At 37.7% G+C, this 26,705-nt stretch overlaps 1 protein-coding gene across 2 annotated transcripts in view; it reads left to right on the top strand.

Moving 5' to 3' along the window:
- Positions 1-26,705, top strand: part of SNX24 (sorting nexin 24) — a 90,432-nt gene that overhangs the window by 25,430 nt on the left and 38,297 nt on the right. For both annotated transcript variants that reach the window (XM_008492542.2, XM_008492541.2), the window contains exons 2-3: positions 22,979-23,062; positions 25,428-25,532. In XM_008492542.2, coding sequence (XP_008490764.2) covers positions 22,979-23,062; positions 25,428-25,532 — 189 coding nt within the window. The remainder of the gene's footprint in view (positions 1-22,978; positions 23,063-25,427; positions 25,533-26,705) is intronic.

The raw sequence follows: 26,705 nt of genomic DNA, 5'->3' as shown, positions 1-26,705 counted from the left end.
GAGTAGTGTTATCCTTGTATTTCAGGTGGCTTGAGCTAGATTAACTTCACTGAATGAAGAGAGATGTTTCTTGTGCTTTGGATAGATATTACTAAACAATTTTAGACCCAGGATTAATTTAAAAGTAGGTTCACTTGGGATTTTTGTTTTTTCTTCATAATCTGTTATGAATTGCTGCCATAATCAGTATCAGTGTCAAGGCTTTGAGCCGAGATACTTATGCATATCAGACAGCTGAGATGAAGAGAATTTCCTGTTTTCTGTATAAGCACAATGTACAAGACTCAGACTGGGAAAGGACAAAATGTAATTTGTCTGCAACTTCTTGTCTGAAGATATTGTTCTTTATAATTGTGAGTTCTTATGAATAAAAACTTACATAGTAAAGGATTTTATGGCAGAAATGCGAAAGACTTCTTGTCTTTGAGTTCTTTGTTTTAAAAAAGGTCAGTGCTAAAATAAGTTTTTTAAACATACGTAAAATAGCATCCTATCTGTACTCTCCATTGTCAGGAATAATTCCTCTTGCCATGCCACTAACATCAAGAAGATCACAGAGAGTTTGTTTTTCAGACATTTGGCATCACATACATGGAATGTGTGACTAGTTTTTGTGTCCTGTTTTCCCTTAGATCTGTATACATTAAATATGCATGGTTTTGTGTATATGCAAACTGATGCCAGCAGCTAACCATAGCATCTGAGATGACAGTTTCTGTTAGATATATACTGACTTAGCTGTGGAAAAATGTTGAAGATACTTTTGAAAGGCATTTGGTAAGGTAAGATTCTTGGTTTCATTTTTCTGAATCTTTGTAAACACTGGCATCTGGGCTGAAAATTTCCACCACAAGTAATTAGTACTCATTGAAAATATTCTAAAGTTTCTGTGAGATCAATTCATCTGCTTCTGGCAAAATAACACACAAAAAATGTGTTTTGCCAGAGCTAATAAAATTCAGTCTTGTAACTGTTGTGCTTCTTATTTTTCCTTTGGAATAGATACTGGGAAGTTTCATTAGAGCAGGATTTTATTAGGGTGAAACACAATTGCTTTGTATCTTAAAGCTCAATTCAAACTAAGTCAGATGACCTCTCAAAAAATTGGTTTACCCCAAGGTTTTTTTTTCAGTCTGAAAACAAAATTTTTTTTTTTTTTTTTTTTTTTTTTGCAATGGGAGCATTACAAGAACACCAGTAAAATAACCAGACACTTCTAATACTTCTTTTTGTTTGAAAGAAGGTTCAATGATACAAGTGAACCAGAAATAGTAAGACTACTGTAATCTTTTTTCTTTGTTAGTAAGTTCTATATAGTATAGTCCGTGTTGTTTTTACTCAGAAATGGCAGATGTGCTCTGCTTATTTAAGCCAATATTCACTTACATTTTTCTGTTACTTTTGAAGTTTGGATAATTACAGAGAACTTTAATTTAGTCGAATTCTGGTCTCACACTGCTTTTCAGAGCCAAGGGGTAGGAAGTGCATTTTCTAAGAAATGCATCTTTTATCTGTTTTCCCCTTGAAATGAAGAGCTTTCTGAGTGTCTTAGGTTGGCAGTTTTGTTTTGAATCTGATAATTGTTTTCAACTACAAATACTTACCTGCACGTAAGGCTAACTTCAAAAGGCTGAGGAACACTTACCCATTGTGAAGAGTTTCTTTTAGGGCACTGGCATTTTTCTCTCTGTTTTTCTTTTTCCTTAATTTGAAATAAAGACCTTTTTGCTGCTGTGTACTGTAAGATAGGAAATGGAAAGCAAGTTATGAGGTCTTGCTGTGATCAGTGTACCCCTGAAAGTTGCATGAGTTTGAATTATTCAGGTACATGTTGTACCACGCTGGCTTTTTTGAATCACTGGAGTGTACTCTGTGCTAAGACTGCTTTAAGTTTTCCAGTTAGACTGCTAACGCAAACAGATTCTATAAGAAATGGCTCTGTACTGTGATTATATCCTTACAGATTTATCTGTGAAAAATGAGTTTACATTGGCACAATTTTCTACTCAAGGAAATAAAAAAGAAGAAAGTAATAAAAATAAGAAAACTATTATTTTAGATGCAGGACAAGTTGTATGAAGAGCCTTTGCTCATGAACTCTTCATCGTTTAAATCAGTACAATTTGAAAGTCTCTTATGCAAGTTCCCATAACAGCCTCTGAAACACTAATTACCAGTTATCACTTCCATTGGGAAACCATACCAGTCCCAAGCATAAAAATGGTCACTTAAAATGTCTTTAATAAGCAGCATAGAATTGTACAGAACCAAATCTCAAGTAGATATGCCTCCTTAAATGGTAATTCCCTCCTTTTTTTAAAAGGTCAGCTCAATTAGATTTTGGCAGGATTGAGTCTTCAGTGTCTCTTAGTGTATTCATCAGGACACACTGGGTGGTAGTTTGCAAGTATTCATGAGCAAAACAGGTTAGTAATACGCTGGTACCAGTACAAATAGATTGTCTTTATCACCACATAGACAAAACACTCATGAGAACAGTGCAATTCCTTAAGCACTAGTGGCATGATATAATGAAGTTGTATTCCATTAAGCACTTGTATACAAGGGAGCAAAATGTCATCACCTGAATGTGGCTGCATTTCTGTGATACAACCTCATCTGTTCCGTCAACTAGTTTTGCTCTGATCAATAAGCAGTTTTCTGTGGCCTTTCACTACTGTCAGATGTCATTGAATGATGTAAATACACGTCAGAAACTAGAAACTTGACAGCTTACCTTGACTAAAGAAAGAAGTGTGGGAGTGGGTGTACTGCTGGGATAGAGAGAAATGACAGCTGATGTCTGCTCTGTAAAAATAGTTTGATATTGCTACAGACAAGATATTTCATTTTCCATAAGCATGCAACAAAATGTCTGTGTCTTATATGAGTCAAGTCATTCAAAAAGACTGAAGAGAAAAAAAAAGGCATTTTTATTTCAGGACAGCACTTAACACAGTGTCTCAAGTCTCAAAATTTCTCTTGGGCAGTATGCAATTTGTAGAATGTCTGCTTATGCTGGCATACTCTTTCAATGCATGAAAGAGTTCACTTCTTCAGCCACTTCAGGAGTCATTACTTGGGCCAGTTCTTTTTATTATTATTATCAGTGATCTGGACAATGGGATCAAGTGCACCCTCAATGAGTTTGCAAGTGACACCAAGGTGCCTGAGAGTAGTGATCTACTTGAGGGTAGGAAGGCCCTGCAAAGGGACCTGGAGATGCTGGATCAATGGGCTGAGGTCAGTTTTATGAGACTCAGCAAGGCCAAGGTTGGATCCTGAAGTTGGATCACAACAACCTCATACAACACTACAGGCTTGGGTACTGTTTGGAAAGATGCCTGGTGGAAAAGGACCTGGGTGTGTTGGTCAACAGCTAGCTGAATAAGAACCAGCAGTGTTCCCAGGAAAGTCAACAGCATGCTGGCTTACATCAGTGTGGCCAGGAGTAGGGAGGTGATCATGCCCCTGTACTTTGGCCTTGATGAGGCTGCACCTTGAATAATGTGTTAAGTTTTGGGACCCTCACCAAAAGAAGGGCACTAAGGCTCTGGAGCATGTCCAGAGGATAACAAGGCTTGTGAAAGGTCTAGAGCACAAGTCTGGCAAGGAATGGCTGAGTAACTGTGGTTGTTTAGCCTGGAGAAAAGGAGACCGAGGGAGACCTTATAGCTAGCTGTCTGCAACAACCCAAGGAGGTTGTAGTAAGGTGGGTGTTGGGCTCTCCTCCTGAGTTACAAGTGATAAAACCAAGGCATCCTGGCTTCAGGTTGTGCCAGGGGAGGTTTAGATTGGCTATTAGGAAAAAAATTCTTTACTGAAAGGGTTGCCAGGTACTGGAACAGGCTGCTCAGGGAATCTCTCAAGGTATTTAAAAGATGTGTAGATACGATACTTCAGAACATGATTTATTGGTGGACTTGGCATTGCTAGGTTAATGGTTGGACTTGGTGATGTTAAAGGTCATTTGCAACCAGAATGATTTTATGATTTCACTACAGAATCAAAAAGCACTTTGGGTTGTTTTTGGGGGATTTTATTTTGGGGTTTTTCTGCTTTGTTTTTTTTTCAGTAAGGACTTTACAAAACAAGTTCCAGACTACAATTTTCTGGGAGGAGAGAAGTTTTCTATTACAGATAATATGGGCTAGATAAACCTTTAAGCTGTTAGGACAGAAGCACAGTATTTTAATCTTGAGGGTTAATTTAATCCTTCCTATGCAGCACGGACATCTTTACTATATCTCTACCATGTAAGAATGAAAACATGGAAGTCATTATTTTGAAGAGAAAGTAAATACATTAGTAAAATGAAACCTGTTTCTAAAATATCTGTTGTTTTAGTAATCTAAGTTAACACCCACTGTTGTATTAACAGAGACATCTGTACTCTAGCCTACTGCAATCTCATTGATAGCTTGTTCTCTAATTTTCTCTCCAGGCAAAAAACCAAAAACTAAAAACCAAACCAAAACAAACCAAAGCAAACCAAACAAAAAAAAACAAAACCAAAACAAAAAACAAAAAAAACAAAAAACCAAAACCAAAAACAAAAACAAAAACAAAAACAAAACAAAACAAAACAAAACAAAACAAAAAAAAAAAACAAAAAAAAAAAAGAAGAAGAAGAAAAAAAAAAACTGCTGAGAAGACAGAGGTGTTATCTTTGTGTGATGGTGTGTGCATGTGTATAGAGGTGTGGAATGAAGCTACCTATCTACCATATCCAGTTGAGTCTTTGCCACCTTAATAACGTTAGCATGCTTTAATGCTATCCATTACACTGAAGTGTGATTTGTATGAAGAAAAGCTCTAGACCCCTCAGGTTCTGTACAGTGCTTCTCTTGCTGCGAGGTTTGGGCAAATGACATGTGGCCAGTGCCTACGTAATGGTTATTTGATCTTCACTGGTTACTTGACATATAGCCTATGTGTAGCAGGATGTCTCAGCACAAATGCCTGGTCTCAGAGCAAAGATCACAGTTCACTGACTTCTGAAGTTCTTTCTTTGGGCTCTCATGTTACCGGCACCTCTGCATCTCTTCAGAGGTTTTTTTACAGAGCTTTCAAACAATGGCTGTTCTCAGCTGGAAAACTTAGACCAGATTTCTTTAGATGGCCGTGAATCTTGGTTAAGAACAGCCATGCAAAACCACTCTAAATTAACTGTATTCCCTATTTTCTCATACATCAGGTCTTACATCTACCTTTCCTTTCTATGGTCAATTGTTTGATGCAGCTTACCTTTCCATTGTGTAGGAGGAATGCCTAGGTGCTCATTGCCAATATACATTTGTAATGAGTTCAATGAAAAGTAAGGTAAGTGATGCTAAGTAATTAATTGCTACTCTGCTACCATACTTGAATTAATTTACTGTGCATTATGACCTATTGTGATGAACAGGAAGTTGCTGGAAAGCTCTGTTTAGGCTGGTGTTTATTTTAAATCAGAAAACTATTTTGAGTTGATTTCTAATTTTCTGAATGAAAAACTCAGAGTCAGTATTGTTTCCTTGCAAGTGAGAAACTTTACTCTTTTTGATACCTAAAATGAACAAAATGGATTTATGGCATTAGTGTGTGTAGAATAATGTCACAAAACCAGAGTGGTGTCAAATTGTAGCAGTTAAGCAGCATTCTAACTACTGACTTAACCTTTGCCAGGGTATTACCCACTTTCTTGTGGGGGAGAAATGGAGATAATTGACTTGTGGGGTGAAGGAAGTCATTATTCAGAAGGTAGATACTCCAGCTGCAGTCTTGTATGTCTGGACTTAAATGATCTCGAGAATAGTTCCGCAAATTCTCTGGAAGCTAGCAAAAGGACTCTGCTGCAGTTTAGTGTTTTCCTGTGCTTTAGGATACTTTTTAGGTTTCAAACAATCTACTGCATATTTTCAATCTATTAATTTATTTTTTTCCTAGAAAATCACCTTTATTTACTTTGAATACTTGGTTGCTAGTACTGGCAAGTGAGATTTGATATCTCCACTACAACCCCTCCAAATACTGTGACCTCCAGAATATGTAGAAAATCCCCAAATAAAGAAGGTAAAATGCTGCTTTCACATTTTCACAATTCTACTTCTTGTATAATATTTTAAAAATTATTTCTAGAGCTATTTCTGCAGCAGTTCTGAATTACAGTTGCCATCCTAAATACACTGTACAATGATGTAAAGATTAAAACTTAATTGCAATTAGAGGGAGTTGAGTGTTAGCCCTAAACATGTGCTGATCATAGCAATTTTCCATATGATTTGGGTTTTTTTTTATCTTTGTATTGCATATATATTAAACACTTAGCCAGTTTGTTATTTGGTTTTGTGTTGTTTATGTTTTTTGGGTTTTTTTATTTACAGATTTTGCAGTGTTTCTGTCACTTCAACTTCTTGTTCCTTATTAAGACTTCAGAGATACAAACCAGTAGTTCAGTAATTGCTTTCTTGAATCTGCCTTTAATAATTACATTTAGTAAAGCTGTATCGAAAATTAGAAAGGCAGAGACTAATGGAAAACTAGATTTTTCACTGAATTAGAAAGCAAGACAATCCATATATTGACAACATTTCAAGTTGAAACAGATCAGGAAAACTGCTTTGGACTGTCTGTGCAAAGAGGCAAACACAGGCCTGATGTACAGTGGCATCTGCATTTTATACAGGCAGGGAAACTATAAGAGATTTCATGTAAATAGGTGTCTTGAGAGGGGACAGTACAAATCTGATTTGGAAGCAAGTCACTTGAGGTTTTTTTTTTAGTCAGAGAACCTCTTTTTCCTTCACATTAACAAAAAGTCTGGAAATTACAACTTTCTGTGTTGAAAATAGTTGGAAGTAGAAGACAAGACACATTTTAAGTTCTTGCTTTAGATGGGACTACAATCTGTGGAAATATGTTGAGGTGGGTATGACAGCATTGTGAGCCAGCTTGGATGAAGGAGGGGGGAAGGGGAAAGGAGGAAGATATTAGGTCATTGTTTAGTCATTAGTGGGACTTTTCACCAAGGATTTAGGGCATTTAAATTCCCATTTGAAGAATAAGTGAAAACATGAAAACTATTTTCAGACTTGTATTCCTGATATGCTGAATATTTTACATGCATTTTATTACAAACAGACAATGTATTTGATTATTTATTAACCTCAGTGTGTTCACTAATAAATGGATGTTTTGTGGTACCATAAAATTAAACAAAAGCAAAAACAAAACAAAAAGTCAGACAACTTTAGAATGTCTGTGACTAGATCATCTTGCAATTATTTATTGTTAATTGCATATAAAAGCTTGTGCTTACAGATTCATGTTTTAAACTATGGTGAGTTACTGTTCTGGTTCCACGTGCTTTCCCTTTTCATTTTTTGTTAATAAGGTTATTTGAGTATCTTTGCATCATCTGCAATGTTTTGAGATAGAGCCTTGCTTCAATTATCATTTAAACAACAGCATGCTTAATATTAACAAATAGTATTAAAATAACTGAAAATAGCAAAGGTTATTTTAGTATCTTCAGCATTTAGTATCTTCAGCATTTTGGAGACCCTTATTTTTGCCCATGAGTACAGTTCCACTTACATTCAACATGTTTAATAATAGTTTCATTTGACAGCATAATGCTTGCTTCTGTTGCTTTTTAGGGCATACTCATAGAATTGGACACATCTTGCCTGAGTCTTTGTGAGGTGAGGATTGGTGTGCATCAGTAGAGGATAAATTCTGTGATTGTGTGGAACAGTGTCAGTAAATATGGAGAAGGAGAATTTTGCTTATGTAAATTGATACGGTTTGTTTATTGGATGTTAATTTTATCCTACTTTAGATTGCTGCTCAGCTTTTAATTTTCGGTATGTTTGACTGAACATAGACTGATGATTTGAAGACTTCCAAGCACAGAAAAAGCATTGAACTTCTCTTACTAAGAACGTCACCTTAGATCCTAATCACATAGTGTAGAATTTAAATAACTTCCATTTTGTTATATACATGTATTAGTCAGTATGTAATCTTGCAAAGATTATCAAAGGGCTGGAGCACCTCTCCTATAGAAACAGGCTGAGAGAGCTGGGGCTGCTCAGCCTGGAGAAGGCTCCAGGTAGACCTTCTAGAAGCCTTCCAGGAGCTGACGGGGCTCCTGGAGGGACTGGATGTTTTACATGACCATAGGGTGACAGGACAAGGGCTCTAAACTGGAAAAGGGTAGATTCAGGTTAGACATTCAGAAGAAATTCTTTAATGTTAGGGTGGTGAGACAATGGACTAGGTTGCCCAGTGTCCAGTTGTGGATGCCCCCTCCCTGGAAGTCCTCTGGAGAGGGACTGTTCACAAGTGCATGTAGTGACAGGAGGAAGGGCTATGGTCTTAAACTAGAGTGTGATAGATTTACATTAGACATTTTGAAAAAGTTCTTTACTATGAGTGTGGTGACACAGTGAGCAGGTTGCCCAGAGGCCCCGTCCCTGTAGCCATTCAGGGTCAGGCTTGATGGGGCATTGAACAATCTGATCTAGTTAAAGATACCTCTGCTCTCTACAGGGAGGTTGGACCAAATGACCTTTGAAGGTTCTTTTTATCCTGTTCTGAGTGTTCAAGTCCAAGTTGGATGGGGCCTTGAGCAACCCAATCTATTTGGGGGTGTCCCTGCCCATGCAGGGAGGTTGATGGAATTAGATATCCTTAAAATCTCTTCTAACCCAAGGCATTCTATTATTTTATGATTAATACTTTTTTGGTTATCTGATAAGCTTCTTCCTTAATTCAGCATCTTATATGACAAACAGAGAGCAGTTGTTGCTAGTTAGCTTTTGAACCTCTGCTGAGGCAGTGTGCAATATTCTTCATTGATAAAAACAAAAACGACACTGTTAGATTAGCAGCAATCTGTGAAATGTCACCCTTTTTTGTGGAATGGACAAAAGCTAATATTATTCTTCTTTTGAACAGAAATAATTAATATATAAGAAAGTACTGACAGAGTCACAGAAGAAATTGAGAGAATCATAGAGCTGAGGCATGCGTAGGATTGCCTCCTGGCTCTATGTATTTGCCATTTGAGCAAATCAGCATTATTTGTCATTTAGGAAGAGTGGTGTCAATTATGAATAAATTACTGTTTGAACAGTGACTTTTGGTCTTGACTTCTTTTTCCTGTACCTGGTGGGAAAGTTGAAAAGCTCTTAAGAAGAGAAATAGGGTGAAACTAATGGCAATATCTATTGTTTACTCACCTATTTCAAAATATTACAAGATCTTCACAGATGAGGCTGTCATCTAGGTTCAAGATATTATCTCATACTGTTCCAGTGTTTATCTAACATAAACTTTCTTAAGAAATTATCAAATAGGTCAGATTTGGCTAAAGGTCTGGTGTTAGTCCCATTTTTCTTGAAAAGCTGAGAGGTCTTTTTATATAGTAATTTTCCACTGGAGATTTTGTAGAGAAAGTGTTGTTTTCAGTGTAAAGAAAGAGCTGGAGATAAAATTACATACTTTACAATAATCATTCCTATTTCTGATGTGTAGGATTTTACAAACTGCTTAATTTGTGGATTTGTATGGTGACACATCTTGGCTGAAGATTTTTTGAAACGAAACATACTGGAAAATGTTTATGTAAAGCAACAACTGCCTCAAAGCATTCAAGTCCAGGTTTTTTTTCTTAAATTACTTTCTAAATATTATCTTGTCACTGTAAACTACAGTAATATGTCATATCTTCCTTTAAACTATTACTAATTCTGTCAGTCTTTAACATAAATGTTATGTTCACTAATAATAGGGCATTACAAATTCATGGAGAATTAATGGTCAAGATCTTACAAAGTAAACATGTAATATAAGAATAAGAAATTGTCACCCATATAGCACTAGCAGGCATCTTACCTGAACATTTTAATGAATTAGTTTGTTCACTTGTCTCTGATCCTAAAGAATATTCAGAGGAGCTTGTTCTATTTGAAAGTCCTCCACTGGTTTTATTCAATATTTGTACATAATTGCAGTGAATAAGAAGTTTTGAGGATTTTTTTTTTCCTTTTATATATTTCAAAACACCTGAAATGTGAGTACTATGATTTTTCAGCTACATAGTGTCATCATATGCCAAACACACTGGCTAGATGCTGTAGCATTCATTTCTCATCCATACATGACAAAGTCATGCTTTCCTTTCAAGCTTGCAGTAGCAGCCCCTTGCAATAGCCTGATTTCTTCAGACTAAAGGGAGAAGCTTTTTCCTGCTCTTCCTTGGTCTCCTTATTTTAATGGTGGTGTAATATGGTCTTTTCAGGTGTTGCTCACCTGTGCCTAGTTTCTGTCCAGCATCTTTCCTACAAAAACTTCAAAATATCCTCCAGTCTTTTTGGAGTACTGATCCCATTGGAAAAATTATATCATGCACATAAACTGTGTAAAGTTTTGTTAGGAGTTGGGCTTTTTTCCAGAAGTTTATAAATTGGCCAAATTTGCCTCCCACCTGTCTTTCTGGTCTTTTTGTCCACATCTGGGGTGAATTTGTGTGAAAAGATTTGGGTTTTGTTTTGGATTGTGTTTGGAGTTTCCTGTTGAGTTTGTTGGCATGGGTAAAGTAAAATAGGTTTTCTTTAGCTGTGTGTTTGGACTGTCTCAGCTGTCACTTACTAAAAATATTTTCTCTCAGAATCACATACCTGATATGGAAAATCTGAGCCCAAAGATTAAAAGGTTTTCAGAACCATAAGTAACTGAGAACAGTCTTATAATGGATAAAAATAGATTATTCTTATTACTCCCAGTACATTCATTAACTGCTATAATATATTTTATTAAATTAAGTCCATCTCAGATTGTCTTGAAATGTTATTGACATGTCAATTTAAAATAGCATTAGTGTGTGTTTGTGTTTGTATGGGTGTGTATGTGTGGGTGTGTGACCTGCAGCATGAAACGGGAAGGTGAGGAATCAGCTGATGCAAGGTGCATGTCACTTCCCTACCCCTTCAGATTTCTTTACCTGTGAAAACCATGTGTGGGTTGTGGAGGTAGTAGGATCAGAGGCTGTACAGAAAGATGAGTAATTGCTTGCTGAGGCAGTTGTAAATAAGATGACGCTTAAGAAAGTTGTATTTACTCTGCCTTGTCAGTAGAGAAGTGTAACTTTCTGTAAATACGGAGAAGAATTAACTTTTGTGGCAGCTAAGAACTTAAGGTAAACTGAGTAAGGTTTGCATTCCTTCTGCAAAGAAGGAGGCACTGGAGTCTCAGAATAATAGAGCCTTTGTAACAAAAAATATTTGAAGAAATAATTTATCGCAATTTTGCATTAATAGAAATGGCAAAAGTTTTTTTGATCAGTAAAAAGCACATGTTCAACAGATAAGAAGCAGGAAAATGCCAAGATTCAATGAGATTTGCATAAGGGAGTGAAGTTTTCACTAAGTTCATAATAAGGCAAAATGAAAATTTGAAATCTCAGAATGAAGTAGTAATAATCTGAGACATACAGTAATAATCTGTAATGACTTCTTACTGCTATTTTTGTATTACTCTTTTATTGACACTTTTTTCTTGATGGTATTTTCAGATTTGCCCAACTGAATTTAAGTTTTTAAGTCTGTATATATTTAAGGGGAATTGGTTGTTTTCTACAAGTGATAAACATCCAGAGTTTTCTAGTACAGTAAATGAAGATTTCTTTTACATCCAAGAACCAGGACATGAAATAAGACTATCAAATTTCAGCAAAAAAATTGAATATATAACTATTGTTTCCTCACAGATCTTGTGTTTAGGAATCTACTAACGTTTATTACTGAGGTGCTTATACCAAGTTGGTTCTTCAGTTGTCTGTGCTTGGCGGTATCTTTAATTTTTTTCTTCTTTGAGAAAAAGACCTGTGAATGATAGTTCTTGACTCTCATGCTTCATGATAAAATTTGAAGAAACTTCCACATTGTGTTACCTTCTGTTGAAGCCACAGTCAGCAATAAAACATTTAGCACAATTTTCAGTTATCCTTTGCCTGTCACTTTTCTTTCAGTACACACACTCTTACTTCTGCATTTCCAGCTTCAGACTCAATTTATAACTTATTTAAGATCCTTCTGAAATGTGTTGAATATGTAATACTTTATCAGGCCAAGTACATCTGCAGGCATTTAATTACTTGATACTTGCCTCACTGTCTTTCAAGTGATTGAGAGGCCAGTTACTAATTAGTATAGTTCTCACTGAATCAATTTTCATTGTCTTTGAAATGATAAATATTTAATTGTGCAACCAGTGTTCTTTGGTAGGTTATTCAATCTTGTATCCCAAAATTGCTACTAGTATACTTTAATTACATGTATTTTCCTGAATATTGGTTTGTATTAGTATTTTAACTGCATTTTGAACCTATACAGTATGTGTATATATACCTGTACCTATAGCTATACCTATACCTACACCAGTGTGCTGGATGTAGTCTCCATAAATGGTTTAGATGTTTCCTTTTCTCAGACATGGGTGAGTCAAATTCTGTGCTGCTTGGCTTTTCCACTAATACCTGAAGCGTCTGCAGTCCGGATGCTGGCTGTGTTTTACACTGTAACTTCAGAGCAAGCAGATTAGGAAATGTTTTTCTCTCCTCTCTTTGTCCTTCCCTTGTGCTCAAGTCAAAGCCAAACACTACATCCTGCTGAACTTCACCTGTTCCTATTTGTGGGATTCCTGCACCTTGCTGCCTGCAGCTGCTGCATATGCACAGGATATTTGCTGCATATGGAGCCAGGATGGTCCCTTGACACTGAGCTTTGCCCAAGCTTTGCCACAAGTTTTACAGTATGTGCTGCACTTCTGTTTTTATGCTGCCAGCAGTACCTGAGCTAGTTTTAATCTGGCTCAGGAATTGTTTCATACACTGTGGCCATGAAGCCAACTGCAACATAAATAAATGCTCTGTAAGTCACGCTGTGTAAATTCAAAAACTTAAAAATTTAGATTTAATTTGGGCACAATATTTTATTATTTTGGGGGACTGTTTGTGATTGCTACTCTTGCATTTTCTTCAGTAGTTCTGCTGAGTTTGTCACTTCTGTTCTCTTCACCCTCCTTTTATTTGAAGAACCATCTGGTTTTCTGCAGTTGGATGTGTCAATGACCACATCCTGATAACCTTGTTTCAGGTCTTCTCTCAGACACAGAAGGCTTAGTCTGGTAAGAAACAGAACTGCCTTACAGATAATAGAGCTTATTTCTTCACCCTACTTTGAATTACACTGAAAAGAGATTAATCTGGCAAGGGAAACCTTTGGTGAGCAGGATGCCATTCTTTGATAAAGTTTTATAATATGACTCTTCAGAAATGAGTGCTGATCTTTGAAATACTTCTGTCAGTTGCATGTAAGAATAATGCAGGTGGGAGGCAACAGCAGAGGTAATTAGTTTTCCATTTTAGAAGGCAGAGCAGTGCTACTTCAGTGAAAATTTGGATGAGTTAGCACCTAGAAAGGAAGTGCCTGAGAATGTTGCATACATGCTGACTGCTTATTGTCCTTACTGACAGTAGCGTTTGAATCCTCCGCTTTGGGGCTGAAGAGGGGCTAATCCCAATATTATGAATAAATGTATTATATGAAGGATCTTCACTAAGTTGCACAGACATTTAGAAAGGTAACCTCCTTTGCCTACTTTGACAACTTTGCTTGAAAAATTATTCTGATGTATTACTTACATTGACTGGTAACAAGGAGCAGAGACTCCTCAGAGGGATTACTGTAGAGACACGAATAAGAAAAGATGCAAGGTGAATATACAGTATTTCTTTCCCCCGGTATTTACTTACCGTAAGGAGTGTGGAGCTGATTCTTAAAAGCTTGTATATACTGTACTTGACTACACACTGTTATGTTTCATGTTCATATATGTTTAATTGGTCACTAGCAGAGGAAAAGGGTAAATTAATATACCATGATAGACATACAATGGAATATGAAACATTACAAAGTCAGCTTCTTTGCAATGTAATGCTTACCACTGTGCTACATGTACACTATTTTAATGTGTTCTATGACAACATTTGACATTTTTGTTTGTAAACAAAAGATCTGTGCTTCCAAGTCTCAAGTGGCCCAGGTGTTCTCAAAACAGCAGCTCTAAGTGCAAATATAGTAATACAAACTTAGTCTCTAGTAGAAACTTGGTCTTGTGTCTAGCTTCTTGCAAAAAGGAGTGTTCTAAAACTGCTATATGGAGGCAATTTCATTGTAGTAAGGAGTTGTGTCTTGCCTTGAGTAGTGAGAGGACTGTATAGTCTCTGCAGATAAAATAGCAAAGGATTTTGTGACAAAATAGAAGAGTCCTCATATTTCATCACAATTAAAATTAATCTGTTCCATGTAAGTATGCTTTTGCTGACAGTTATTTTTTGTAATATTCTATTTTATCCCAATGTACTATTTCTAGTGGAAAGTTCATCTTTTCCATAAAAAGGCTCATGGTTATTCTATTAGTAGAATACTTCTGATAAGAGACATTGAGATAATCCAGATGGACAAACAGAGCAGAACAGTCTATTTTTTTGCCTGTGTAACTGTAGGCATTAGATGTGTTAAGAACTTTTTCCTTTTTCAGTAAAGATCAACACATCGTTCCTTCAGTTTGGTTCTAAGGAAGTTAGCCAGAAAGGTGACCACAGTGACAATACATTTTAAAAGCTTGTCATCTGTGTCACAGTTGAGGGCTGTGTAACATCTGCATGGCTAATAAAAATATCAAAAGCAAGTCAGAACTTGTAGCTTCTTGGTTTAGTTACAAATTAGATTTCCATAGTAGGTTTTTCACTGGCAAGGGAGACGCTTTTTAGCGTGGAAAGCCAAGTAAGTTATTTTTCAGGAAATGACAAGAGAGATTCCTATGGGATTTGTGAACCATGTGTTTGGAAAAGATTGGTTAAAAAAGAATTGAAAAAAACAGAAAACTACTTACTCTTATATGTCAGTTACTCTTTCATTCAACAATGACAGCTCCGTAGAAGCCTCCCTCGAGCTTCCCTTGTAGGAATTACAAAACTGTCTGACTGGGTTGCAGTATAAATTGTTTTACTACCTCTTTCTCTAGATCCTAAGAAATATGACATACACTTCTCAACAGCCATCTTCAGAAAGAAAACCCCCGAGTCCCACACATCCCTTTAGAATGTAATTCCTACTAACACGGGAGACATTTGATGGGGGAGCCACGTTTAAAAGAACATGTGCTTGTGATTGTTCTTAGGTATGCATCTTTTTTTCTGGTAGTGAGGGTCCAAGCTAGATTACAGTAACATTTAGGAGGAGTCAGTGGAACAACATGTTTGTCCTCTCAGTGGGTTTATGTCACAGTAGAAAATTTATTTATTGTATTGTAAAAACAGCAAAGCTGCTTCTCCAGGTCAGGAAAGGTTAGGTAACTGCATCACCTGGGCTAGAGCTATTGCAAAAATTCTCTGATGTGAATGTTTCACTTCTCTTACAGGTGAGAAATAGTCTTACTCCGCAGACTCTGAACACTGCAATTTCATAATGCATTACATCAAGCCTTGATTTCAGTAGTTAATAAAACTACATACTTTTTTCTTGTGCTTTAGCTTAATATTGTACATTGTAATTGAGATTAAGTGAAATGGTGATTTTGTGCAACAGACATGACTGCTTGGGGTGGGGAAAAGGGGCTACTTATGGGTCCAGCCTAACTTGAGCTGACTTCAGGCAAGGTAATTGCATCTTGTGATGGACAGTGTACTAGATCTGAAATTCTTTGAGGTCCTTCAGTAAAAATGAACATTAGTGTTGAGTAGAGAGGAGGTCAAAGCACAGACACAGCTGTTTCCCCCTGTCAGCAGGGAGGTGTGGGTAGCTGCAGCTCTACTGACTGTCTGTGAGGACTGGTGCTTCAAATGAGCTGCCACTAGCTGAGCTGCCCTTTTGCAGGTCCTGCTTTCTGCCTGCTCTCATCACCTCAGCATGTGTGAGGACTGCTACTATGAGGGAAGGGTGACTCTCAACTCTATCCCTGTTCATCCTCCACCACAACACTGATTACTCTTCAGTTTCTAATACCTAAACTTTCACTCCTTTTCCCTGGCTGCTTTCTTGGCATCACTTTCACCCCTTCTTACGACCCCAGCAAAACCAAAGAGATCAAACTGAACACTTCAGGGCTGCTCTGCCTCTGTCTTTACTGTGCCCCCACTTGTTTCCCAGTTCCACAGCTGGAAGGGGGCCCTTTCCACAAAGGAATACTGTAGAAGAACTTGTGTGGAAACTGCTTATGTAGTCTGGGGAAAGCAATTGCTACAGAGATAAGGCAAAGATGTGACTATAAGCAACCTATTAAGACACAGAAAATCTTAAGACTCAGCAAGTGGACATGATGAGGGTAACTCAAAGCAAACAAGTGGATGCAATACTAGTACTGAAGGAAATGCTGTTGGAGAGGAGAGAAGAAGGGAGATATTCCTCACCTGTTTCTGTCATCCTATCTGTCAGCCTATCTGTGCACCCTGGAGCTGTCCTGTGCCCAAAGCAGAACTGAGTTTGCTGAGTTTTGCTTCCAGAGAATGAAGTTACAGTAAGTTAATTCATTTGCAGTTGGGCAGTAGTGAGATTCAGTTTTATCAAGGCTGCTATGAAGTTTGAGATGGCTCTGAATACTGTTCTTGTCATCTGCCTCTGCTGTGGAGGCCATTCAGAAGTATGAAGTATTGCCATGAGGCATCTAAACCCCTGAGATACTGAATTGCTGTTGCAGCTACATGCAGCTCTGGTTATTGCCACCTTCCATCTGCTCTTACTGATTCTGTGGACTGTCATTTTGCCCCACATCAGTGGGACTGGGATTGGTTTAAAGTCATATTTTGATCTCTGCTGTGTGCTGTGGTCTTATTATAGTCATAGCACTACTGAGACAGAAAATGTGCCATTGTCTAAACAATAATGAAGCATTGGAAATGCTATCCAATTAGTGTGTCATTTCATTTGCTCTGGAATTCCTTCCATATGGAAATTTAAAGTTAAATTTCTTGACATTTTGAATGCATTAGTTGTTCCTGAGACAAAAATTCGTCAAGTATACTGAAGGATCTAAATGGAGATAGTTCTGTAAGTAATATATTAAATTAAATTAGTGGTGGTAAGCTTGGTCTTGAGATTGAAAAGAGATTGAAAAGATTGAATTTTGAGGGGGTTTCTTTCCTTGTGAATATTAGACAAATGTATCTGGTTTTTATAAACTTCTCTTTTTCTGTCTCTGGTTTTTATATCTCCTCATTCTAAACGAGGCTTCCATAAATGTCTTTCTCAACTGAAATTTTTTAGAAGTTTATATACTTTACAGTTTGTTTTTCCATGTATTTCCATACCCACACGATGATAGTATCAATTTACCATAATTATGAACTGTATAGTTAATGTTCATTTGACATAGATGAGGACTGAAGGAGGGCAATATCAGTATGGTTTACCATACAGATCTTAATGCACACTTCCAACACCAGTGGACTTGCTGGAAGGCATGGGTGTTTCTTGTATGTCTTATTGGTTACTATTTTCTTCCAGTTGTGAGTTTTCTGATTGGTGGCTTTGTGCCTGTGGCCCCTTGTGTCCTAGTCAGGATGAACTGCAGATCTTTCATAAAATGGTCATAGAATGGCTTCAGTAGGAAGGAACCTTAGGGATCATCTACTTCAACCTTTGCCATGGGCTTTGATCACTTCCAGGGAGGGGGCATCCATGACTTCTCTGGGCAGTCTGTTCCAGAGTCTCACCACCCTCATACTAAAGAACTTCCTAAGATCTTGTCTAAACCTATTCTTCTTCACTTTAAAACTATTTCCCTTTGTCCTATTGCTGGGTACTCTTGTGAGAAGTCCGTCTCCAGCCTTCCTGTAGGTTCCCTTCAGGTATTGGAAGGCAGCTATAGGGTCCTTTAGGAGCATTCTGCTCTTCAGGATGAACAATCTCAATCCCCCCAAGCCTTTCTTCATAGCAGAGGTGCCCCAGCCCCTTGGATCGTCTTTGTGGCCCTCTTCTGGATTCATTCCAACAGATCTATTTCCTTCTTATGGTGGGGACCCCGGAACTGGTCACAGTATTCAAGGTGGGGTCTCAAAAATGCAGAATAGAGGGGGCAAATCACCTGTCTTGATCTGCTGCCCACACTCCTCTTGATGCATACTAGGATATGGTTGGCACTTTGGCCTGCATGAGCTCCCTGTCAGCTCTCGCTTTGCTTCTCATCAATCAGCACCAACAAGTCCTTCTCTTCAGGGCTACTCTCAGCCACTCTGTACCCATCTTGCAATTGTGCCTGGAGCTGGTCCAATCTTGATGCAGAACCTTGCACTTGAACTTACTGAATCTAATGCAGTTGACACTGGTCCATTTCTCAAGGCTGTTAAGGTCCCTCCCCTTCCCTCAAGGGAATCCACTGCACCACACTACTTGGTGTCCTAGGCAGACTTGCTAAGTATGCACTCAGTGCCATTGTCCATGACGCTGACAAAGATGTTAAATAACAATGGACCCCAAACACACCCTGAGGAACTCCCCTTCTCATTGGTCTTCAGGTGGACACTGAACCATTGATCATAACTCTTTGAGTTTAACCTTGTAGCCAGATCCTTATCCAGCGAGTGGTCCATCCATCAAATCCATGTCTCACCAACTTAGAAACAAGGTTGCCATGTGGGAGAGTGTCAAACACCTTGGACAAGTCTAGATAGATGTTGTCAGTTCCTCTTGCCATATCTACCAGACCTGTAACTCTGTCATAGAAGGCCCCCATATTATTCAGGCATGATTTGCCCTTAGTCAAGCCATGTTGGCTGTCACCAATCACCTTGTTGTTTTTCATGTGCCTTAGTACAGATGCCAGGAGGATCTGCTCCATGATTTTACCTGGCACAGAGGTAAGACTGACTAGTCTGTGGTTCCCTGCGTTTTCTTTGCTCCCCTTTTTAAAAACTGAGGTTATGTTTCCCCCTTTCTAATCTGTGGGAACTTCTCCAGACTGCCACAACTTCTCAAATATGATGGCCAGTGGCCTAGCAACTTTAGCTGCCAATTTCTTCAGGCCCCAGTGATCTGTCTCATCAGGTCCCATGGACTTGTGCATTTTCAGGTTCTTTAGGTGTTCCCAGACCTGATACTCACTTACTCTGGATAGTTCTTCACTCTTTCAGACCCAGCCATTGCCCTCGGTGACTTGGGTGTTGTGGCTCAAGTGGTTACCAGTGAAGACTGAAGCAAAGAAGTCATTGAGTACTTCAGCCTTCTCCATGTCCTCAGTAACCATGTCCTCCAAAGAGGCCTCACATTCTCTCTTGTTCTTTTTTCTCTGACATGCCTGTAGAAACCTTTTTTGTTATCTTTAATGTCGCTGGCCAGATTTAACTCCATTAGGGCTTTAGTTTTTCTAACCTGGTTTCTGATTTCACAAACTATTTCCTAGTACTCCACTAGGTTGGCTATCCTTGCTTCCACCCTTTGTAGATTTCCCTTTTGTGTTTTGATTTTGCCCGGGAGTTCCTTTTTCATCCATATAATTGCCTTTTTGCCTGGTACCTTTTTTTAATGGATGCAGTGCCTTTGGGCTTGGAGAAGATGATTCTTGGAAGTCAGCCAGCTTTCCCAGGCTCCCAGTCCTTCCAGGGTCTTGTCCCATGGTACCTTACCAAGGAAGTTCCTGAAGAGGCTGGAACCAGCCCTTCTGAAGTCCAGGGTTTCAAGCTTGCTGAACACCCCTTTTTTTGCTGCCCTGAAGATCTTAAACTTCACCAGAGCCAAAGCTGCCTGTGAAATTACCATTCCCTATTAGCCTTTCTCTGTTGGTGAGTACAAGGTGTAGCATAGCACCACCCTGGCATGCTAGCCCTGGACTTATTCCTAGCAGGCCTAGTTTCATCCCCCTTTTTTTTTTTACTTTCAATGCAGTGTAATTTCTGGTGTTTCAGTGGTAAATATAACAGGAGAAAAGCATTTTGTTTGTCTTATACACTGATTGTCTCATTTTTCATTTAACTGTCACATTAAAAAATCATACATCTTTTCAAAATTATCTCTTTATAGAACATGAACAGTTTTAAAAGAAAAGTAATTTCCTTGCAGTGTTGTATTCTTTTCCCCTATAGTTCTTCTGTCTTTATTTTGGCACTTTCGTCTACGTTCACAGGTTTCCTTACATTGTTTTTCTGTCAGGATCTGCAATTGCTCAATTAAATTTGTCTATAGTTACTTGGAATCCACAAAGAGATTCTACCTCCCCTATAAGCTAATGTATCTTTCTGTCTTCCACATAGAGCCTCGTGATTACATGAAATAGCGGCACTGAAACTCGTTTCTGTCCTTCTAGTTTGCTCTTGCAAATGGTGATCCAGCAAACAATGAGAAGTCAAACCTGGAATTTATGCTGTCTAAATAAAGCCATTTCTTAATGTGAAAGTTCATAAGCACTGTATGTGTTATTTCACTTACTTCAATTTTTGCCTTACAAGTTATTTTGTAAATCAGTTTAATATTTAGACTTGTACTACGCAAAAACATTTAGAGTTTTTCCAGCTACTTACCACAAATTGCTTTACCTTTCTGAAATACAGGCACCACAGTGAGCAGACTAGAAATGCTGTTTGCAGGGTTTTGTTTTCAAGCAGTAATATTCAATTTCTACAGATCTGTTTATAGCTTTGTAAATTTTAGAGTAGGACAGTAGGAGGTGAACTTAAAGCCTTGATAAAGGTACAAACAGTTGAGTGTGTAAAGGGAGCACATGTGTGGTTTTGGAAACGACATCATTGATCACAGAAAGCTTTATTTCTATCTTCCCATGTCTTCTGTGAAAGGACTGCCAAATATGTTCTTTAGTGTCAAGTTTTAGCCAAAATTGGGCAAACAGTACTTAAAACTGTGCTAAGATAAAAAAGGCTGAATAAATGCTGCCTACTTTTTGGTGTTCTGAAGCCATTTTTGTAATTCCTTAACAAAGGTAACAAAGAATAAAGAACAAAAGCCAAACCATGCTATGATTCCCAAGAAAGTTACTTATCAGGGGAGTGCTCCTAACTGATACAGGAGCCCCTTAGAGCTATCCAAATGCTTGGCAAACCCAGTAGCTGTCAGACGTGCTAAAGTAACAATGGTGTAGAGGCTCGTAGCTGACTGAGGTATAAGTGGGTGTTATAAGCTGCTTGCAGTTGGTGGAGATTTAATATCACATTAGTTCAGAACCGTTGCAAAACCTTAACTAAGTGATGTGTGGTCACTAGTAACTTAATTAGTTTCATATTCTATTATCCATTCTTCGACCTAGCTGTTCTTGAAACTTCTTCAATGCAGTGGCATTCCTGTAAATCCGAAGCATTTTGCTGCTTGCAGTACTGTTTCTTCCATACAGTGTGTAGAATATAAGAACATAAATGATCCTTTCCTCTGATATAATTAGGATGTTAAAGCTCAACTAAAGAAAAAAGCCTACATTGATTTTTCTTTGCATGTGATTCTTTTTACAACTCTGAACTTGCAACATATTCCTAAGGGTGTCTTGGAGTTTTTTCATGTGTAGAGGAAAATTGTTTAATAGCCAATAGCTGTCCTCCCAAAATAGTCTAAATAGATAGGAGGAAAAAAAAAATCAATGCACCCAAATAAGGTCATCTGCTTGCAGTGATTAGGACACAGAAATAGTCCTTTTTAAAGTGGTAGAATGTAGCACAAGTTATTTTGATGGATTACAACAATCTGAATTAATTTTGGTAATGCAAACATTGGTGTGAAATGACTGCAGTCCTATCCATACTGCATTCAACAGTAGGCACATTTCAGTCTAACACGGTTTGTGTAGCCAGTGAAAAGCATAGAATTCTGACCAGCTTGAAAAGCAGGTTCTAGTGGACAATAACAAGTGTGTATCCAATGTGGGGTTTGTATGTGTGCTCTAATCAGTGCTAGCATGGCATGATGTGACAGAAATCCCTTTTTTCAGCATTCAGGCATAAGTGCTATTTGCGAATTTATTTCAAATAACTTTTTTGTTTGGCCCAAGTCTTGGGTCTTGATGTAATCATCTGTCCTGAATATTGTCTCTTAATGTCCTGGAAATAATTATTTCCAGCATTTTCTGAGCCAAACAGAAAACAAAGAATGCCTAGAAAGACCAGGCACCCTTTCTGTGTTGCTTTTCCGCTGATCTTGTCTTCATTTAATAGACCATGTTTTCTTGAGCACTTCAAAATATTTCTCATCACTTGCCCTCAGAAGTGACCCAGTGACCTGAGAATCAAGAAAATGTCATGTTAGTGACTACTAATTAGTGGATCCAGAGAGCTGCTTCTTCTGGCCTTTTAACCTTTCATAGGCAGCAGCAAAAGCTGTCATATGTATCATACAAAGAAAACAAGCATTTCGTATGTTTAGTTTTTTTCTTTTTTTTTTTTTTTAATAGGGTGTAGGTAGTAGCACCAGCTCAGTTGAGACTACAGATAAAATTAAGAGGAGGAAATTAACCTGTGCTAGAGTGATTTTATTTATTTCTCTTTTTGTACATAACATACTCCATGTGTCACCCACCCTTACTGAATATTAGTTATGCTGTATCATAAGAGGGAAAAAACTCAAATCTTTAATTCTTTCTCTCTTTTTTTGTTTTTTGTTGTTTGGTTGGTTTGTTGGGGCTTTTGTTCTTACTGTTTTTTGATTTAATCCTTTGGCTTTTTACCTACTTTACAATGTCTTAAGTACTGGAATATTTTAATGCTTGGGAGTATCTTAATGTACAGCATGCGGTCCCAGCACAACTTGTCTTTCTGTATATTTGTTGACCAAACTTGTTAAGAGAAGACTTCATCTGTTTATCATTATTATATTTCTGTACTTCACGAGTCATCATGAATTTTTGGGGACTGCTGACTGGAATGATCGTGGCAGTCACAGCCATGTCACAGAATTGTTTGTGCAAATGCATTGATCTTTTTATTATTTTTAATTTTCAGGTCTTTAAAATAGAGGTATTAATGAATGGAAGGAAACATATTGTGGAGAAGAGGTATAGTGAATTCCATGCACTTCATAAGAAGGTAATGATCTCTTTCTTTCTACAATGTAACTTTGTTTTGCCTTAGTTGTGATGTTTTCTCACTTGAAATTTTTACTATATATAGTTTGTCTTAAATACATCTTGATTCTTGTCTCTAGAAGTGAGCTCCCAGCTAACTCAGTTTCTTCACTGTTTTGTGACTTCTCAGGTATTACTAACTTCTGGATTACAGTTTACATGCTGTATTGCTAAAATGATCTCTGTAGTATGTTTTTTAGTTCTTGTAAAATCACAAAATAAGACACATTCCTATAGCAAGTACATACATTTTATGTTGGTTTTTTTTTTAGGCAAATAATTAGGTAGTTCTATAAATTGTGTTGGTAAATCTACTGTATGTGAAGGTGAGAAACAACTTTTATGTGCCAGGAAATGAGGCATGAAAAAGACTGAGTAAATCCTCGCTTTAATCCTGATCCATAAAGTCTCATTTAGCTCCTTTCTCATCCCCAGACAGAGCTTCATGCACTCTATCTGGTCACTGACCTAGAGGACAACCAACATCCCCTCCTCATCTCCCCTCCCTGCCTTTCCTAAAGGCCCTGTGTCCTTAGATCACTACAGACATCAATTTTCCTTAGATTAATATTTTTTGTGTAAGGACAGGTTTGAAGCAATGTAACTAACACATACATAGATTTGCTTAAATATCTTTGACACCGTAATAACTATTTGTTTCGATATGTTATTGGACTCTTGTAAGCATATGAAAATGGGCTTATCATTTAGTATTTTTGCATCTGTATAGATTGTGGTTTTTACACACGGTACCTATTTTACACACTGTAACATTTAAGCAATCAGTTACTGGATGCTTTATATAGCAGGGCCACAGAGCACAGAAGGATTGTTAATCATCAGCCAAGGTACCAGCCTCAGAGTATTTATCTTGTGTGTGGATAAGCCTTGGAGGACACTTGAAGTGTTTTAGATTTTTCTCCCCTCATCTGGAGCATTCTCCTCATTTGTTACTCATCCGTAGGTGCTGTCATACTTTGCAATAGCTTAATTGTAGCTTCTTCAACATTTTCAAAAATTCAACAAAGAGGAAAAAATAGGGTTCATATTGTGCCTTTCAGGTCATCCAGTAAAGTACCCACATTTGGGGTTTGGTTTTTTTGTTTTGTTTTGTTTTGTTTTGGGGTTTTTTGTTTGGTTGGTTTTGGGTGGGGGTTTTTTGGGGTTTGGTGTTTTGTGGTTTTTTGTTTGTTTTTTTTTTTTAGGTGGGTTGTTTTTCTTCACATTTAATTGTAATTCAGCACTGTTCAGGAATAAGGAAGTTGCAAATTGTTACCACAGCAATAGAGGTTTCCTTGCTGCAGCTTTGTTACTTGTGACTTTAGAAATGTTGATACATTGGCACTGCTTTTTCCTGTAATGACATTGCAGCAAGCTCGAAGATGAGATGTAAATTCTTAGTCTCCCACAGGTATGCATGTCAAAGTCAATTTTGAGCTTCTCTCCTTGCAGTCCTTGCCTCAGATTTACTCAGGCAATAGCCAACCAAAAGAGTGTCTAATATCACCTTCTATTAAAATGCAGTGGATTCTGTTCTGGTTGTTATTTCGCTCTGTAGCTTTGAGGGAAAAGTTAATATTTTGGGGTTTTGAAAAGGTATGTTTCTACAGCAAGAGGATTCTTAGTTTTGTCAGAATGTGTGTTTGTAGCCATCTGTATGCAGTCATGTGTACACACAAACACATTTCTGTGTATATCTACGAAAGCTTTCCTGTGGAAATCTTAAGAGGAATAGTTATGCAAACTCTTGGAAATACATCCAGTGGCAGTCTTACTATTTTTTTATGTAAGATATTAAACACAGATGTCAAATCTGTTGATACAATTTGAGAGCATAGATATTTTGTTCTTTTGATTGCCAACTCTCCAGGGGAATGGTTAGCTCTCCTCCCTGTACTTCTTCCACCTGTTCATATTTTCTTAAAGGTAGTGTTAAAAATTGCTACAGTGTTTTTTCACCAGCACTTAGCAAGGTAATATCTGGGTATGTTGCTGTGAGGTGTCAACCCAGGCTCACTAGATGGGAACTCATTCAAAGTATTCTTATGTAGTTCTTGCCATTTTATTTTGAGGTCATTAGTCACAAGAAGTTTTTAATAGGTTTCCTCTTCATTACCCAGGTCAACTAGACATGGAGATTTTTAACTTCAGCCTGCAGTTGTGAATGCTGCTATTATTTCAGTGAGGTGATGGCAACTTTGTTGCCTTGCTGTTGTACTTCATGAATGGTTATTTTACCTGTACTGCCTCATTTCTTCCATAAACATGTTTGCTTTAAAGGTACACTAATATCCTTTGTTTCTGTCTGCATTTCTTTTTGTTTGCAGCTCAAGAAGTTTATAAGAACTCCAGAGATCCCTTCAAAGCATGTGAGGAACTGGGTCCCCAAGGTTCTGGAGCAGCGACGGCAAGGCTTAGAGTTGTACTTGCAGGTGAGTCTCTTTTCAGCACTGTGAAAGTAAATCCATTTTAAGAGTGGTAGTATCCAAAGCATTTGAAGTCACAGCAGGTATGAAGGGCATGTTTTACTGATAGGCAGTTCCAGAGATGAGGATGAGCTGGATACATGCCAGCAGTGATGATTTGTGTTCGCTTAGCAAGACTAGCACCTAGGAATCCAGACTAGTTTTCATTTTATTCCTGATTCTAGCAAAAACTGCTGTCTGACTACTAGTACCTCATTTTCCTGTGCCTAAAATGGGAAAGATAATGTTACTCATTCCAAAGCGGTTCTGACTGTACCAATTAGAAGTGTTGCAGAAGAGAAACAAAAAAGCTTTATTTATCTCATCTCCATTTAGACAGACTAGGGAGAATCAGCTCATCAGATACATATCCCTCTACTGTCCATGCCTGTATCTGAAGTGTTCCTCTAGTTGAAACAGGCACCTGTCATTCCGTATTTATCTCAGTCCTTTTGGAAGTTTGCATTTAAAGTCACAGATTGTACCTGTTTGGGTTCGTATTTTGCTACAGACTGTAAAAGGAGTCTTCAGGAATGACTCAAACACGTAGGCATTTAAATATAATGGTGATAAATCCCAGACTTTATCAGTAAATGGAATATATGCTCTCACCATGACAGCTTTAAAAATGCCTCGTGGTGTAGTTTCACAACTGTTTGTCTGGTAACAAAGCCAAATTAAGGTGTTCTTGGAGATATGTTCCCAGTTAAATGCACCTCTAATTGTACTGATGCAAGTGCTCACAGAAATTATTTGAGTCAGAAGGTGATTTTTTGCAAGGAAGTCAGGAACAAGACTACTGTATTTGTCCTCAGATCAGAGTAGTAAAAATTTCAAATATCTTGTCATATATGTCATCATCCACAAGATGTGGTTGCTCCACTGCAACATAATGGAGAGTGAGCTGCATTTATAGAATATAGATGATAACCTGCTCCGCTCTGCAGCCTCCCTGGTTCTCAGGAAGGTTTGTAAAAGGAAACTGCTTGAGGAGGAGAGTAGAAGTCTAGTGTGGCACAGTACAGTAGGATATTAAACTTTAAAAATAAATTTGGAAATAAGGAGAAAAACACAGATTTTTTTCTGACACAGGAAACTTTTTGGGCAACATAGTTCTTTTTTGTTTTGTTTTGTTTTTTC

Source organism: Calypte anna, chromosome Z (genome assembly GCF_003957555.1).
Source record: "Calypte anna isolate BGI_N300 chromosome Z, bCalAnn1_v1.p, whole genome shotgun sequence".
Taxonomy (NCBI): domain Eukaryota; kingdom Metazoa; phylum Chordata; class Aves; order Apodiformes; family Trochilidae; genus Calypte; species Calypte anna.
Note: the sequence above shows the minus strand (reverse complement) of the source record. Positions and strands in the feature narration are given on the sequence as shown.